This window comes from Pavona decussata, unplaced genomic scaffold (genome assembly GCF_977016875.1).
Source record: "Pavona decussata unplaced genomic scaffold, jaPavDecu1.1 SCAFFOLD_6, whole genome shotgun sequence".
NCBI classification, from domain to species: Eukaryota; Metazoa; Cnidaria; class Anthozoa; order Scleractinia; family Agariciidae; genus Pavona; species Pavona decussata.
In genome coordinates, this window is record NW_028145430.1 from 5559078 (window position 1) to 5571203 (window position 12126).

The 12126-nt window shown below is 38.2% G+C and overlaps 1 protein-coding gene across 1 annotated transcript in view; it reads left to right on the plus strand.

Annotated features, from left to right (window-relative positions):
• LOC146489372 (nuclear pore complex protein Nup133-like) overlaps positions 1-12126 on the plus strand; it is a 32099-nt gene that overhangs the window by 6035 nt on the left and 13938 nt on the right. The window contains exons 6-17 of the mRNA XM_085108486.1: positions 360-470; positions 847-893; positions 1698-1776; positions 2796-2855; positions 4135-4193; positions 4686-4756; positions 7032-7111; positions 7688-7787; positions 8863-8931; positions 9292-9370; positions 10467-10503; positions 11633-11737. Coding sequence (XP_084964612.1) covers positions 360-470; positions 847-893; positions 1698-1776; positions 2796-2855; positions 4135-4193; positions 4686-4756; positions 7032-7111; positions 7688-7787; positions 8863-8931; positions 9292-9370; positions 10467-10503; positions 11633-11737 — 897 coding nt within the window. The remainder of the gene's footprint in view (positions 1-359; positions 471-846; positions 894-1697; positions 1777-2795; positions 2856-4134; positions 4194-4685; positions 4757-7031; positions 7112-7687; positions 7788-8862; positions 8932-9291; positions 9371-10466; positions 10504-11632; positions 11738-12126) is intronic.

A 12126-nucleotide genomic window follows, 5' to 3' on the forward strand; every position in this document is an offset into this window, starting at 1 on the left:
AAAAAAAACTGGTTTTGCTGTCAGTTTTCACGCGAAAGCGGGAAGTGCCATGTCACGCATCAGTGACGTCGTAAACAAAATTATCCAAATTTCTGGTGAAATGAACACTTTTAGATCTTGTCAGCTTTCATAGAGGTTTCAAAGGGAAAAAATGTTTCATTTTTGCAATTTACAACTGGTAATTTATGGGAAAGCAAAAGGATGCGGTCGATAAATATCCTTTGATATTTTTTCAATTTTCGATATTTTTCCATTTTTACAAAGGAGAACAAACATGATTCTGCTATTAAATTGGACGGTTTGATTATTGTCAGCATCTAGGTAATCATTTTTGGTTGAATTACATTGACTTTCAACAGAAGACCATCAACTGCCACAACCTGAATTCATCAAGTGGTGTCTTCTCAGACCTGAGCCGACGTGTGTCATCCTTCATATTTGGGTCTCAGCCAGCCAGTGATAAAGTAGCTGTGAGTGTTTTTGTTTATTTGTGAAAGATGTGGTTATATATTGTTGTAAATTATGGTGAAGAGGTGAGGAGAAGACTTAAGATCAGACTTTTATCAGACAGTTGTAGTATCAGCTATTGAATGGGGTGTCCTTTCTTGCACAAGAAATTGTACTCTTCATTGCCTGAATCTCTATTGTTAAATCCCAGAAAAAATATGGGAATTAAATGCTTTTCTAAAATGAATTTTTAAGCCAAATACAAGCAATGAGGGAAGTTCCAACTTAAAGAGTTGATCAGCAAAGAATGTTTTGCTGCTCTATTTAAACTGTGTCTTGACTAACAGTAACGAGATAATTAAAAAAACAAATGATTGCATTGTCTTTATTTCTTTGTAGAATTGGCAGAGAGTCCTTGCTAACAACATAATGGCTGATAACTCCAGGTAATTAACTGCCTTGCATACAGTGTATTTGTTTGGACTTACAACAGGCTACTGATTAGAAGTAAAATTTGGGTAATATATTTTTGTGGAATCTGCTTGTGCATGTACAATGTACATGACTGCGAAACAGTACAACCAAGTAAGATCTAGGCTTGAAAACTGGGCTTCTTGTGACACTCCTAATGGGACTGCTGTCAACAAACAGCTTAGAATCATGTCCCAGCAGCAAAAGTTGGAAAAAATGTGTGAAAAGGTCTCTAACTTTTCTAAAAACAAAGGACTGTGTGTTTCAAGACCATTGCCCTTTTTCGCTGTCTTAGCCTGGAAGGATAGTTGGTGAAATGGTTGTTACAAGCCACTTTTATTTTTTTTCCATAAGCAACCCCAGGGGAACTGAAAGGGTTCCATGAACACGAGTGCCCAGTAACTATAATTTGTTTACTTAACAAATCAGTATGGATTCAGATACAAAATAGGTATTTTATTTTACATGCATATCTAGCTAATGCGAAAGCATTAGTCAGGGGGAGTTCACAGTCAATTTAAACCAAATGACAACTGTAATAATATTGTAATATTATTGAATGGGTGCCTGGCAAAAAGCCCTAAGTGACTTCTGATAAATTGCAAGATTCTCCTTCCAAACTGCCTTGTACTCACTTGTGAAACAAAAGGAGAATTTGACCTTACATTAAAAGTCACTTAGGGCCTTATTCCGCACACCTCTTCAATTATGGGCAACTGCTATAGGGCAGAAATGATGCAAGATTAGGTTGATTCTCACAATACAACTGGTTTTTTTAGGGAACTTTTTGTGTTGAGTGAAAATCAGCTCTTTAAATGGAAGATCACACAAGCAGGAACAGACAATGTCCAGGAAAAAGTAATGGCTTATTGTGTTGTACAGGCTGTTGTATAGTTAGAACTTTTTGACTCTTTTGTGTGCTTAATTTGTTTGTTCAAGGTCATTTAGCGACACTTAAATTTAATTGCAATAAGGACAATTATTGTCGTAACCAGACCCTAACCCTTAAACCATTGCTTAGGCCTAATCTGTAACCTAGGTTTAAATTTAAAAAAAAGAATATCAAAGAAAGAATGAAAATATTAACCTAGGTTAAAAAAATGACCTAGGTTGAAATACATTTAACCTGAAAATAAATTTGACCTGTAACACATACATTTGATAGGACAACAACATGGCAGCCTTCATGGCTGAGCATACGTCTGTGCTTGACTGCTGAAAAAGAGTTCAAATTTCTCCGATCTATCAATAAAGTTTAATAGAGCTCATAACTAGTCTAAAGCATATATTTTCTTTTCCCCTGCTACACAGACAATCTTTTGGGTCATCACACAATGTTTACTCCCTTGACCAGCCCAAACAAAGTCTATCAGGATAATTTTTATGGTTTCATTTGCTTCTCGAGGTTTCCAGTAAAATGGCATAACAAGTTCATTGCAGTGCATAAATGAGTTCATTTGAGTACATTACGCTTTATTTGAATCTTTAAAAAAACAAAGAAAAGAAATGTCAGCTGCCTGACCACTGGGAATCGACTCACAACCTTCCAATCACCAACTGATATCTTGCCATTAAAACCCAACTTACCAAGAGTTGGTGAGTGATGTAACTAACCTACAGTGACATCCCCGTGCTTTTGAAAAGAAAAACAATTTGTTTTCACAAGTTGCTTTACAGGGCCAGTGAGTTCTGTATACAGCTTCTTGCATGTCAGTAAATCATTGTTCTTGAAACTGGCTTCTGTCACAGTAAATATTTTATGCCTGTGTAAAAGCAGCATCCTGGACCAAAACCCTTGCATTTCTTGAACAAAAGTGTGTCTTACTTAAACTGTTCAACTTATAATGCTGTATTCTTACCTTTAACTTTCTTGTCAGCTTCTTTTTCAGTTAGGACTGGAAAGTCTTTTTAAGGAAGCAACTGTTAATGCTCTCCAGGTAAGAGGGGTGGGTATTAAACTCCATAAATAAATTCACTAAAAAATCCTCATGGTTCAGACAAATAGACTGTGCACAACATTCCAGGCAAATTCGAACACTGAATGCAGCAGTTTTGAAGTAGAATTATGGAGACACACTGCAGTGCTGCATACAATGTTTGTGCAATGGAAACTCTGCATAATAAAGTATGAGTTTGCCAAATAGGGCTGTTTTTGTCCCAACCAAAGATAATTTACTGACTCAACTTTCCAGCTATTAACAGGAATTTAAAAAAAAATGGTTCCCGTTTCTTGTCCCTGTTCCAAGGGTTTTTCTCCGGGTTCTCCAGTTTTCCTCCCTCCACTAAAACCATACAACACTTCCAAATCCCAATTTCACGCTAAACACACTGACACCTTTGAATCAAGTTTCTCAGCGGAGAAGTCTTTGGTGCTCTGTTGTTAAACAAATAACATTTCCATTTTTTACATTTTTTTTAACTTGTACGAAGTGTTGCTTCCAAGTGAAGCTATTCTTAAAAATGCATTTTGGAAGAAACATTAAATTTGTTTTATTATCACAATATTTCTGCTGTTATTACTACTCCAGTGTCAGTCCTGTTCTTTTGTTTCCTTTCCTTGCCAAATTGTTGTTAGTAGTAATTCTCCCATAATAACCTGAGCCAATCTATATGTTATACTGAAACTAATAGGAATAAAAAGCCAGCCTGCCATATTCAAGTGAAACTGGTTGCTGCACTGTGTGGAAACCATATAAAAGCTCCAGTCATAATGGTCATTGAGGCTTGAAGTGTAACTTTGCCTTTACTGAACATGGTATTCAGCCGGTCTACATGTGTATCATATTCTCCCACTCAAGTGCACCATCTGTCTGCAGGCACTTGTTTACCTTAGTGTGTTTTTTCACATAGTAGCAGCATGTTAATGGTTCATTTGCTGAATAACACAAAGGCCAAGTTTAACAAATGAGAGACCATCACAGTTACTGTATGTATGCAACTTAATCAGCTGTGAAAAGAAAATTGAAAAAATTCAAGCTTGAATGGGATTCAAATCCACGACCTCTGTGATACTGGTACAGTCCTCTACCAAGTGACCTATCATGCCAACTAGGGGCTGGTCAAAGGCCCCATATTAGTAACATTATTATTTTAATACTGCAGTCTCAAGGCAGGAACACATGAATTGTTTAGTTGGCAACAATATTTATTTTAAAAAACAACCTTTCTGTTGACCAGTTGTTCTGCTCAAAATTTGTTGTGAATTATTTTTGCTAGCTGGATTCTCAGGCAGTTAACAACATCACAGTTTGGTGTCTGGATGTAGCTTTGTGTAGGTAAGTATTAGAAAGACGTGTTTTACAGAGAACTACGTAGGTTAATATTTGGTACAACCCTAGGTAAGCTTTTGAGGAACCAATATTATTGTTGATGTCATGGCGTCACTACACGTTTCATTCAAAGGTATTCAACCATCTTGCAGATCATGTTTGTTGCATCTTCATTGGAAGACAGTAACATTGGCAATCTCAGCAGCATCTACATAGTTTTAAAAACATGGGACTAACTCCACTTGTCAGTGTACAGCCATCTTAGCTGAAAATCTTCAGAATATGCCCTGCAGACAACGTTGTTCTGATCAACATTCTAGATATGTAAATTTAAAATGATTTTGTATTTTCCTTTTGGTCAAGCAGCTTTCAATTTGTAGTTGTCTACATGACACTAAACAACAAAGCAAAACATGTAAATCCATATATTTTTTTATGTCCATCATAAGTGTTGTTTATGGTATTCCTCTGTCACTGAAATACATTCCACACTTTTAGTTCTGGAATCCTCATATTGGCTACAGTGGCTCTTAGTGGAGCACAATCCACACAGCTGTTCTATTCTCTAGGTAAGCTTTGCTACACTGATGTTACAGAAGATGTGATAGATTTAGGTGCCAATACCACTACCACTGGTGTCAGGCAGAAATTCATCAGTCAATCTGGTATCAGTCACTAGTGAGTCAGTCAATCCAGTGTCAGCCAGTAGTGAGTCGGTCAATCCAGTGTCAGTCAGTAGTGAGTCGGTCAATCCAGTGTCAGTCAGTAGTGAGTCGGTCAATCCAGTGTGAGCCGATAGTGAGTCAGTCAATCCAGTGTCAGTCAGTAGTGAGTCAGGCAATCCAGTGTCAGTCAGTAGTGAGTCAGTCAATCCAGTGTCAGTCAGTAGTGAGTCAGTCAATCCAGTGTCAGTCAGTAGTGAGTCAATCAATCCAGTGTCAGTCAGTAGTGAGTCGGTCAATCCAGTGTCAGCCAGTAGTGAGTCAGTCAATCCAGTGTCAGTCAGTAGTGAGTCAGTCAATCCAGTGTCAGTCAGTAGTGAGTCAGTCAATCCAGAGTCAGTCAGTAGTGAGTCAGTCAACCCAGTGTCAGTCGGTAGTGAGTCAATCCAGAGTCAGTCAGTAGTGAGTCAGTCAATCCAGTGTCAGTCAGTAGTGAGTCAGTCAATCCAGTGTCAGTCAGTAGTGAGTCAGTCAATCCAGTGTCAGTCAGTAGTGAGTCGGTCAATCCAGTGTCAGTCAGTAGTGAGTCAGTCAATCCAGTGTCAGTCAGTAGTGAGTCAGTCAATCCAGTGTCAGTCAGTAGTGAGTCAGTCAATCCAGAGTCAGTCAGTAGTGAGTCAGTCAATCCAGTGTCAGTCAGTAGTGAGTCGGTCAATCCAGTGTCAGTCAGTAGTGAGTCAGTCAATCCAGAGTCAGTCAGTAGTGAGTCAGTCAATCCAGTGTCAGTCGGTAGTGAGTCAGTCAATCCAGTGTCAGTCAGTAGTAAGTCAATCAATCCAGAGTCAGTCAGTAGTGAGTCGGTCAATCCAGTGTCAGTCAGTAGTGAGTCAGTCAATCCAGTGTCAGTCAGTAGTGAGTCAATCAATCCAGTGTCAGTCAGTAGTGAGTCGGTCAATCCAGTGTCAGTCAGTAGTGAGTCAGTCAATCCAGAGTCAGTCAGTAGTGAGTCAGTCAATCCAGTGTCAGTCGGTAGTGAGTCAGTCAATCCAGTGTCAGTCAGTAGTAAGTCAATCAATCCAGAGTCAGTCAGTAGTGAGTCGGTCAATCCAGTGTCAGTCAGTAGTGAGTCAGTCAATCCAGTGTCAGTCAGTAGTGAGTCAATCAATCCAGTGTCAGTCAGTAGTGAGTCGGTCAATCCAGTGTCAGTCAGTAGTGAGTCGGTCAATCCAGTGTCAGTCAGTAGTGAGTCAGTCAATCCAGTGTCAGTCGGTAGTGAGTCAGTCAATCCAGTGTCAGTCAGTAGTGAGTCGGTCAATCCAGTGTCAGTAGTGAGTCAGTCAATGCAGTGTCAGTCAGTAGTGAGTCAATCAATCCAGAGTCAGTCAGTAGTGAGTCGGTCAATCCAGTGTCAGTCAGTAGTGAGTCAGTCAATCCAGTGTCAGTCAGTAGTGAGTCGGTCAATCCAGTGTCAGTCAGTAGTGAGTCAGTCAATCCAGTGTCAGTCAGTAGTGAGTCAGTCAATCCAGTGTCAGTCGGTAGTGAGTCAGTCAATCCAGTGTCAGTCAGTTGTGAGTCGGTCAATCCAGTGTCAGTCAGTAGTGAGTCAGTCAATCCAGTGTCAGTCAGTAGTGAGTCAATCAATCCAGAGTCAGTCAGTAGTGAGTCGGTCAATCCAGTGTCAGTCAGTGGTGAGTCAGTCAATCCAGTGTCAGTCAGTAGTGAGTCAGTCAATCCAGTGTCAGTCAGTGGTGAGTCAGTCAATCCAGTGTCAGTCAGTGGTGAGTCAGTCAATCCAGTGTCAGTCAGAAGTGAGTCAGTCAATCCAGAGTCAGTCAGTAGTGAGTCAGTCAATCCAGTGTCAGTCAATAGTGAGTCAGTCAATCCATTGCCAGTCATTACTAACTAAAGTCAGCCACCAGGAGAGTCAGTAATTCATCCGTAGTGAGTTACTCACCAAGGGGGTCAGTGACTTGTCATTCAGTCTGGGGCCAAGCAGTAGTGAGTAAGTTCAGACCTCTTCAGTCATGATGCCATTATTATTCACATTTAAATTAATTTCCAAAATGACACTGATGACAGAAAACACATTTTTTTAGAAAAATTTTGGAAATTGTTGTAATATATATTTGTTCAAACTTAAATATGAATATGTTTTCAAGGTTCTTTTTCATCATTCTTTTAGGGGTACTTAACACAGATGCAGTGGCAGTTCCTACTTTTCTGGAGAGCATTAACATGTTGCAGTACTCTGTTATGTACAATGTAAGTTAATTCAATACACTCCATTGATATCTAGCCATGCAGGAGTAGATGTTCCAGTGCTTTAACCTTTGGGGAGAAACAAAGACAATAATCAAAAGAGAAGCAGAAAGTGAGCCTAGCCTCTGTCTAGACATGATCTTCTGTTGTGCTCTGTTGTGTGAAACATTATTCTAACACAGGGAAAGGAACAAAGACACGACCTTTGAAGGCACTAGAAAGCCATTGGCAAGTTTGCCTACTGTCTAGGGAGCATAGTGCCAGCCCAGCTATATGTACACATAAAGGCTCTCCACTTTAATCACTAATAAATATTGTTGAAACTAAATAAATGTAAATATATGAAACATATATTTGAACTGCGGATGAAAGATCAAATAGAAGAAAGATCCTTGCAGTTACTAACGTGTTACTACGCAACTTTAGCAGTTGCGAAAAGAAAGCCTGAAAACAATTCAGGCTTGAACAGGATTCGAACCCATGACCTCTGCGATGCCAACTGGGAGCTGGTCATATTGTTGAAACTGTTACACATTTGTTGTAGTGTAATTTTGTGGATCTTCTGGGTTGTTTCTACAGGAGTCTAATGAATATGAGTTGCTGGATTTCAAATTACTGCTACCACTGCAAAGCTCATCAGCTTTTGTTTATAACTCCAACTCCATTATCTGTACTTCAGGTAGTTGTGTTTTGTATTTTCTTTTTCTTTTGTAGCTCGGTGGTAGAGCATCTGAACTAGTAATCAAAGGTTTACGTTTGGGAGAACTCAAATTTTCCTCTTTTTTTTTATTTTCACTGGCTGGAAAATTTCATCTAACATTTATTCACTAGGCTTAAAACATAACATTGCATTTCTTTAATATTGAACCCTGTTTCCCACCCTGCCCAGGGATGTAGCAAGAAGCCAGGAAAAATACTTATCCATTGATTTTACCAGCTAAAAGAGCCATTTTTTGGTTGACTCATTGTCTTTCACTGACCCGAAATCCCACGTTTTGAAAACCTTATGTACCTGCGCCTCAGTCTGTAATGCCTAGACTCACTAGGCAAGCTGTTCAATACTTGTGCATGTTGACCTACTGCAAGGGTGTAACCAGCCATTTTCCCTTTTGTAGCCCAGGATATAAGGCAAGCATATCAACTTTTTTGTCAAATGCTATAGTTTACAGACTGACTGAAAACATTCACTTGATTTTCAATTAGAGGATATCCTCTCTGGGAAAAATTTATGGCAAAGCTGCCAAATCCCACCAGCTAGAAAATCACGAAGTTCCCTGATTTGCTGGATTGAATAACCAAAACTATACATACATATTGTTTAGAAAGTCATGATTTTATGTTACAAAATCAATAAATGTTTTTAAGATGGGGAGGCAGTATAGAATACAGAGCAAGAAAGTTAGAAAATTGTGACCCCTTTAAACTACTGGAAAAAATTCAACCAAATTACATTACATTGATTTGTTTCTCCACTCCTTACCATTAATTCCATGCAGGCTTAATGGCTTAAATGCTAGCTACTCCCCTGCACTGTGTACTATGTTGCTTGCTTAATCTGTGCTTTTTTGTTTGGAAATATTAACAAGAGATGGAAAAGAAATCTTCCATGCATGTGGTAACAACAACCTTTACTGCAAGGTTGCTCCTGCATGTTGTGTACATTCAGATCCTTTGCTGTACTCCAAGGATACATACTTCAATGATAGTCTTACATGAAATATACTTTTTGTCACCTTCACTTTTGAATGTTACAGTTAACCAAACAGATGAAGTATTAAACAAGATTGATCTACAGTCTCCTGCAGATGGTATTCTGGGCTCAGGTATGGAAGGTTTTCATAAGCTGTGACAGCTCTTGCCTTTAACATAGTTATGATGGTGGGAACATGTGAAGAATCTGAATCATTCATCTCACTTGGCAGACTTTATGTTAACATTACATAACCATATTAAGGAAGTGTACGTACTGTTCAGATTGATTCTGGTCAGCTGCAGTGATATAGAACAATTACTGATTTTACAATTACTGTATAATTCTGAGTCAAATAATCAGCCAAGATTCAAGAACACAACTCCTGTTGGCCATTGAAGAAAGTAAAAAAAAAAATGTCAAAAAGGAGCAACCATACAGCATGCAATTTCATCGTTTTTTGTATTGACTGTGAACTTACTTCTGGTTTTAGGTTTATATGAGAACAAACCGCTTTTCTTCTCTTTGAAGTATAGTATTATCACTGTTACAGTAACAGAGGCTGTGGTAACGTAAGTGTTGTGGATAATTAAGGGTGTTTATAGTTCCAGAATTTGAAAGGACCATAGGAAACTGTTTTTAATTTAATTATCACATCACTGTTGTCTCAATAAGTGACAGCTGCCACCCTTTCAATCTCTCATCCACCTACTTTGTCCATCTTGTACGTAGGAGTCCTCAGGCTCTTTGGCCAGTGGTCGGTCGCCAGGAGAGACTCTGGGGCACTAGGATTTTATTAGTCTCTCCTGGCGACCTACCACTGGTCAAAGAGCCTGAGGACTTGTGCCTACTAAATGTAGAAAAAAGCAGCCTAAGTTTTAAATAACATGGCCATTACCTTATCACACCTACCTTTCTATTCATAAACTTATCAAGGACTCTGCAAATACAGTATGGGTTGCTGTCTTCAATAAAAATACTTTTTCTTGTTCGTTTAAGTTATGTAAACACTCAGGATGTTTGGGGAAAGCTCAAAACAGAGGTAGAAACACTGGTCTGTTGTCTTGTGTTTCCACCATGCATTCTCATTTTCCCAAATGTCCATGAAGTCCTTACAAAAGCTATCTTGTACATTAATTTAGAATATTCTGAAATAAATCCAAGCTCATTTGCCATACCTTTGCATCTCTGGGGCAGATCAAGGATTCATAGAGAAGGGGTTCAAATAAACGACCGCTGAAGGCGGGAGTATCTAGAACTTTTAGTCCTCAGAAATGAGTTTTCCAGCATTCTGGGGAGCAAACAAAAGGGTTTTCATTACTGAAATTTAAGTGAACTTTTGAGTCAAAACGAAAAAGAAAATTGATAAAAAGATCAACAGTTGTCGAGGAGTGTTCCAGTTTATATTAACAAATCTATGCATGTCATGGGAATTGAATTCATGCTAATGCTTTTCAAACGTATGTCTCATGTATGTGGTTTTATCAAATAACTAAGGCTTTACTTATTTTGTAAATGTTACTATGATTTTTAGGGGGTTCAACCGAACCCCCCAAACCCCCTCTAGATCTGCCACAGAATTATAGAGAAAAGTGCATGCTCAAAGAGTATGGAACTCTTTGCTCTCTTCTGAAACTTATTAAAATGTATTGACATTCTCTTATACAGTGAAGAGATGGATAATTCACGGTTGCCCTCATCAAAGGTGAGTCTGGGTGGAAAGTAGCCAGAGGGATAGCCTGTAAATCTGGTTAATACTAGAAACTGTGGATATTCAGTGCTTTGTAGTTGATTCAATAATTGTATACACTTCCCCTTTTGATGCTTGATTGCTGCTTGAATTCTTTTCTGCTTGAAGACGTTTTCATTCAACAAGGATTTTAATAAGTATTTTTAATTTGAGAATGACGTATTATTCAGTAAATGACACAGGCATACTCGGAAAAAAATCTGAGTGTTCCTATCAGGAGTCGAACCTAAGACCTTCTGATTACTAGTTCGGATGCTCTACCACTGAGCTAAACTAGGTTCCTGGGACAAACATCCTGCATACTGCTTGGATTGGAATGTCATGTGTGGCATATACGCAAATTATGGAAATAAATGTGATGGAATATATTTTTATTTTTAATTTGATTAATTTGTTTTTTTACTGGTGTATTGAAGGGCCTGGTGTAAGCCTTGGCATCCTTTCTCTGAATTTGCTCTAATATGACATGCATCCAGACTGGAACTTGTTTCAGAAACATACTTCCATGTTTACCTTCTCATTTGAGGACTAACCAACTGTTAAATGATGTTAGAACTTTTTTAAACAGAGCAGAGAATATATCATTTCAAGCATCACTTAGTAGTTGGCTCAGTTGAACAGAGAAGAAAATGATCATTTCAAACATCACTTAGCAGTTGGTTCAGCTTTTTGGCTAAAGTCATACGTTTGTTGGGCAAAAAAAACCTCAAACCACAAAGACACAAAAGCCAGTCTAGCTGTATGCATGCCACACTAGAACGAATTTAGGGAAATTTGGATTCCAAAACCAAATCATCACGTACATTGGGATTTCACCAGGCCCTTGAATAAGAATCTGTTGTACATGTAAGTTTAGTTAGTTGACAAGTGTTTTGTAATTTGCAGTTTGAATATACTTTAGCAGAAACTGCACTAAGTACACCAGTAACTTTGATACAACTAACAATGTCTAGCTGTAAAGAAGTGTAGGGACTGCTGTTGTTTGTTTGTATGCTGAAGCAGTGTTTTTAGTTCAAAGCAATGCATAATAAGGTCATGTAGCTGAAAGTTAATGTAAGATGCATTCACTACTGGTTTATTTCAGGTTAAACCTGTTGACATCTCACTTGCTGACATGACATTTGGAGAAAGTGATAATGACCTGAAAAAGTTCAAATCAGCATTCTTGCTCTTTTGTCAAGGAAATACAGTTAGTATTACAATCCTGCTGTTAAATCACAGAATTTGGTATTAAATCCAATGTAAGTTACAGAATGATGTCCTTTTGCAGCTGATTTTCTTTACTTTACTTTACTTTACTTTCCTTTGAAGTTTGTGGTAAATGTTCCTTTGGGAACAATATTAACACTTTAAAATTTAACCCTTTCACTCCCATGGGAAATGTCGTATTTTTGTAAAATGACAACTGTGAACTCCTGCACCAACTGTAATACACCAATTAAAAGGTTTTCTCTTGGGCATTGTATGAATCATTCCAGCTAAAACAAAGGACATAACAGAAAAGAATGAAAAGTGTTTAAAAAGAGAAAATAAAAACCTTAAAATACATCTCACTTCTCGTATACACTGGGTATACCC